The sequence below is a fragment of the Limulus polyphemus genome, unplaced genomic scaffold, assembly GCF_000517525.1.
Source record: "Limulus polyphemus unplaced genomic scaffold, Limulus_polyphemus-2.1.2 Scaffold1625, whole genome shotgun sequence".
Taxonomy (NCBI): domain Eukaryota; kingdom Metazoa; phylum Arthropoda; class Merostomata; order Xiphosura; family Limulidae; genus Limulus; species Limulus polyphemus.
The window spans coordinates 174,168-180,186 of record NW_013667235.1 but is presented as its reverse complement, the minus strand read 5'-3'; the positions used below and the strand labels follow the sequence as shown (position 1 = coordinate 180,186).

At 29.8% G+C, this 6,019-nt stretch overlaps 1 protein-coding gene across 5 annotated transcripts in view; it reads left to right on the top strand.

The window, feature by feature from the left end:
- The window catches only part of LOC106464354 (serine/threonine-protein kinase LMTK2-like), a 49,066-nt gene that overhangs the window by 28,535 nt on the left and 14,512 nt on the right, over window positions 1-6,019 (top strand). For all 5 annotated transcript variants that reach the window (XM_013924483.2, XM_022392041.1, XM_022392043.1 and 2 more), the window contains 3 exons: window positions 92-293; window positions 2,723-2,810; window positions 4,105-4,235. In XM_013924483.2, coding sequence (XP_013779937.1) covers window positions 92-293; window positions 2,723-2,810; window positions 4,105-4,235 — 421 coding nt within the window. The remainder of the gene's footprint in view (window positions 1-91; window positions 294-2,722; window positions 2,811-4,104; window positions 4,236-6,019) is intronic.

The window sequence follows — 6,019 nt, the reverse complement described above, 5'->3', positions numbered from 1 at the left end:
GTAATTCTCATTAAAAAATTTGATATTTTTTACTTAGACTAATGAAGTTGAGCAAGCATTGTAAATTTGTTTTTCATTTCTAAAATTTTAGCTGATCACCACAAAAATTTTCCTCGTAACCAATTGCAGTATCTTCAAGAAGTTGGATCAGGATGGTTTGGTCAGGTTGTAGAAGGAGAAGCCCAAAACATCACTCCTCCTCAAAGGAAAACAAAAGTGGTTGTCAAAATTCTCCGGGAAGATGCTTCACCATCTGAACATGCATTATTTTTGCGTGAAGTTCAACCATACAGGTAGACTAATTGTAAAATTCATACATATCATGCTCAAATTGCTTTAATTTGTTAATTACCCCATAATGAAACATTGCGTTTAATATCGAAACAAAATGCTATCTCCCAATATGCCTAAACTTGATTTAATAGTGATATTCAGATTGTTATTTTTTAATTTTCCAAACAATATTTCCTAAAAAATTTAATAACTTCTATTTTTTAACTTCAATCTGTACGTAAAAGAAATTTGTTTATTTTAAATTATTATAGGAGAGACTTTTTAAGAAAAACATACATGTACATGTGGAACTATTTTGTTACAGATGTTTTTATTTCAATTACAGATATAACTTTAAAAAATCAGCAAAAATAGTATATATTTTGGGAAAGAACTATAATAATTATGAACGTAACCCATTTTTTTATTTTCATAAGTGACAAACAACGGTGCAATTCAAGAGTAAGTTTTTGTTTTACATGATGTACATGGTTCCCAGGAGTCAGTCAGGAAAAATAAAAAAAAAGCCACTGGATTTTATGTTTTGCATTCCTGGCCTGGGAAACATTTTACAAAAAAAAACTGGGAAATATCAGTGAATTTTTGGTGAATCGGTGATGCGTCTAGAGCATGGATGTCAAAAAAGTAAAATTGTTAGTGCCAATAATTGTATACAGGTTAATTCTGTAGCATTTAATAAATCAATGTTTTATGCACAAATAGTTTTTTATATATATATATATATATATATATATATTTGAAATGCTGGCTTTAATGTCTTTCATTGTGTCTAAATTCAAGGGCCATATTGTGAATACTTTGAGTAAAAATTTAACTTAGTAAGAATAAAATGAAAAGTCTAACATTGAGTGTTGTAATACTATTATGCAATATCACTGTTGTCAGTGAAGAACATGTTTGCATACAGTAACATTCATAGGTGTGATTCTATAACCTTTACCAGTGTGATTGTACATTGTAATGGGATAGGATATAATCAACTATAAACACTGTGGACATTTTATCAGCAGGTCTGAGGGTGTGTGTGAACAGTACTATATATATATATGTATAATTATAATTTATAATTTAGTTATTTGTAAGTATAATCTTACAATGTCATGAACAAACAAAACTTGCATAAACCTGAAAGCTTTTGGTAATGCAATCCACAATAAATATATGGTTATGTTAATTCAAAGATTTCAATACTTTTAAATAGATGAACTTGTCATGCACAGTTTCAAAGCATGTGTGAAAGTAATACAATGTGATCTTTGTGATATTGTTAATGTGTAAGTGTTTTATAGATATTGGAAATATAATTTTACTGCAGTGTATTCTTAACAACTGAAAGTTTTGTACATTTTTGTGCATATATGCACATCAGAAAAACATGCTTTAATACATATTTGACCAACAAAAAGTATGCTTGTTAAAGAGTATTCCATTTTACAACAGGGGTCAAGTTTAAGTGTAGTTATCACAATTATTAAAATCTATAGCATTCTTTATGCTGTAATAATGCTTTTGTGATTTAAATTAGTTAAAAAATGTGATTGGCATGTACTTTGATAAACTGTGTTTATTGTATATGTTCTGATAAAGTATTAATAATTTGAGAACAGCATGACCAATCATTTTGAAATTTTGCAAGATAACATCTAAGCAGACTGTGACTTAATATATACAGTCTTTTCTTTACCAAGCAATATATGAATAATGTTTTACAATTTCTCATTTTATTACAAGTAAAAGTTTAATGATACATTACAAGCATAAATAAAATGGTTGGGGAATGAAATTTTTTGGTCAGGGAATTTCATTGTACCCAAGATGTGGGAATCATAGATGTAGTTCAAAAAAAATCACTTGTCATTTATGCTGCTAATAGATAAAATCTTCTCAGCTGGAGGAAAAATCACAAGTTTAGTGATAATGAAGTTGGTTTAGTTTTTGTTAATCATTTACATTATACTGTTAAAATGTTTCCACCTAATTTCTGGTTGTTGTTTTTTTTTATTGGCAAATGTTTTCATTATTGTGGCATTCTATGTTAGCTGCATCATCACCACTTATAAAGTCTAATTTTCCAGTGTCAGAAACATGAGTATGCATTTCTCAGTTTTCAGAAAATTTGTCATCAATTTTCAATTTTCCCAGCTTGGTCATATTTTATGAAAACAATTTTTATATCTTAATTAGAAACTGAAATAGTTTTTGTGTTTTAAAAATCTGAAAAAAATCTTAATTTACTTTTATGAATTTTATATAGTTCTTAGCTTCTAAAACCCTTTGTTACTTAGTGAAGTCTGTGTACACTTATCAGCTTCTGTGTAACTTGGTTTGATCTACTTTAGTTCAAATTTATGCTTCTTGATTCTGAATAATTTGGTGTAGTTGTTTCTACAAAAAAAATTAATATCCTAAAAAATTTAATGTCTTTTAGAGACCTAAACCACCCAAACATCATATGCCTCTTGAGCCAATGTTTGGAGTCTAATCCTTTTCTTCTCATAATGGAACATTTCACCATGGTTAGTAAAAAATATTTTTCTTTGCCATCTGTGTAATATTTTACCAGTTTGATATTTCACTTTAATTTTTTAATGAAGTATTTCCTGATCAAAGAAGTCCCTACCACTATTTTTGTTACTTGTATAAAAACAGTTTGATTGACAGATACAGTAACTTGTACTGCCTATGTATTTAGGTGACGTAAAATGATACAGTTTATCATGTTACATTCATAATATTCAAGAATACTTCAAGAGAAAAGTTACATTAATAACCTTTTAGTGGAACTTTTGAACATACAGTCCTAATCTATGCATTTATTGTGCTAGCATATGATCTTGTAAGAAATATAAACAAGTTGACTTCTTCGACATATTTAAGCATAAGCTGTTTTTTTTTTCCTAATATGTACAGTTTCTATTTGTGGTAACTTTTATGAAGAGAGAGAAATAATGAAATACAGTCAAAATGACTGTAAAATGAAACCTTGGACAATAACTACCTCTCCATGAGAACCAACTTTTGGACAGCCTCAGTATGTTCCATTTTATGAGGAGCATCTGCATAGTAATTACTTTCTTAAAATGCTACTATGCTATAGTCCATACAATTTCCCATTTATTAAAATTCTGTATATGTGGGTACCCAAGTATGATGAAGGGTTGTGACATTACTTGTCAGTTCTCTATTTAATTGCTATTAAGGAAGTACATCTGTTAGCTATTCTGATTTTCCACCTTTCTTTTTCTCTGGACTTCCCTAGCAAAATTGCACAACTCACTGAAATCTTTTTCTATTTATTGAATATGATTTTTCTATTTAGAAAGTTGGTAGGTATGAAAAAAAGATAGATTTATTTTTGATTCGGTAAGGTAATTCTATTTTAGTTGTATTGATAAACAATTATGTTATTTATACTTCTGTCAAATATATATATATATTGACAAAGATCTGCCTCCTTTTAAAAATAAAAGTTTTATTTCTCTACTAAATGTATTCTGTGATACAAAAATAAACAACATATATTATTTTCTAAATCATACAGCTGTGAGATTCTGATTTTTTCAGATGTTAAGTACATGTGTGTAAAGGAATGATAGTAATATTATTAAACCTATAGCAGATGTGTATAAAAACATTTGTTACAGTAAAGAAAATCTCATTATTAACTATGTGTCCAATTTTTTACATAAACGTTATATTAATTACGTTCACAGTATTACTGGTGATAAAATTTGTTAGAGGATCAAATATGGTTACACTTATCAGTTTTGAACTTGTTAATGTAGTTGTTTATATAATGTCTATGAGCAGGATATGAAAGAATACCTTATTCAGCTTCGTCATGATTCAGAGAAATTGCTAAAGGAAGGACAACTGATGAGCATGATGTGTGATGTTGCGACAGCTGTACAGTACATGCATGAACATGAGTTTATCAGCAGGTAAGTTAGGTTTCCATAGTAGAGAGGTACTTACGATTCCTTTGTACCATATAATGTTAAAGTTAAATCTAAGTATTAGATATACAGGCAATAAAATGTTCAAATTGAATGAGCTGGTGGGCACCCTAGCAGCAACTCCTGTTTGTCACTTCTTAGTTAATATTTGTAAGAATGTGTGGTTTTGTTCCAAACCTTAGTTTGTTGATACCTTGTTTAATGTTTTGTAAAATATTATTTAATGTTGTAAAAAATTTAGGTGGTTAAAAATTATTGAAACTGTAAAAAAAGAAAACTTCTGCATTGACTTGTAAATAACTAAATAATTTTTCAAGTGAAAAATGGAGACCTTACTTGATACCAGCAACCAAAGAAAATGCAGTAGCTGAATGAAGGGAGGCATCTTACTCTTCATCTGATAATCAAAGACAAGAGAGCCAAGCAGGCATGAAGACTGTAATCAATAGCCAATAGTTTACAGAAAAAGGGTCTTAGCTAACTGAAACCATAATTTATAACTAATTAACCAAAGAAAAAATGATAGGGGAGTATAAGGTGGAGACCTAACTTGAAAGCTGATAGCCAGAGAAAACGAGATAACCAAACAGAAGGTGGAAAGTTTATTAAGTAGTTGATTACGTAAAGGGCAGTAACAAAACAAAGTGGAGAGTGTTCAATAACTGATAACCAAAGAAAAGGCAGTAGCTAACTGAAAGATGAAGAATTCACTTGATAGCCAATAACCATAGAAAAATTGATAGCTGAACAGAAAATAGACACCTTCTTTTGTGTCATTTCCTTGGTGTTAGATTCCTGAGAGGATTGTATCCTAGGAAACAGTGATGGACCCATTGTGTCACAGAATACTAAACCCCAGTTTACACTTACTGTATAGTGAACCACTATCAATAGTTTTCACAAGTTGAACAAACTCAAATGATGTAAACTAACAGAGATTTAGCTTAAATGGACTGCTCCTGCATGTTTCTAGAATATGATGATGTTTTGGCTTCTATACTGAAGAAGGCCCCAGTATAGAAGCTAAATCATTGTCCCATTTTAGAAACAGGGAGAATAGGCCATGTAAGACAATTCTCTACTATGTTTACACTACCTAGAATACACTTGAAACAATATATCTTATTTGGTTTACTCTCCCTTCTGTTTTATTATAATTATATACTGTTACACTTTAAAATATGACAGTGAATGTCATAGTAGAGAATGCTGCCTGGCTCAACACAATATATGCACAACATTTGGTTTCAAGCTTGTGCCAACTCCATTTTATTCCAAAATACTGGGTCCATATTTAACTAGCAGGCACAGATATTTTATTTAAAACGTGTATATATTAATTGATTAGTGAAGCACATATTACAAGATTGTTTTTAAAGTTCATTAACACTTTGTATGTTGGATAAAATAACATAGTAAAAAATACAAAGTAGAATTGCTTTTATTGAAACTTATTAGACTGAAAGTTGGAAAAAGACTAGTGAGTTTAAACACTTAAAGCTGACAAACTATTGAGAACCTATAGACCTAAAAAATTATAATAATCAAGTTAACTGTAGATGCCCCCCCCCCCTCACACTCACATTCTTCTAAATTTGTCCATTGTGGTTCAAAATCAGAGGTGTGTAAAAAAGAGCACTGGATCTATCTTTTTGTCTTCCACAAGATGCTGCTTATGAAGATTTTTGTTCAATACCTAGATTCATCAGTATTAATACTGCATATATAAATAACATTTCATAATCTTTTTGTCTCATTGTCCAGCCCAA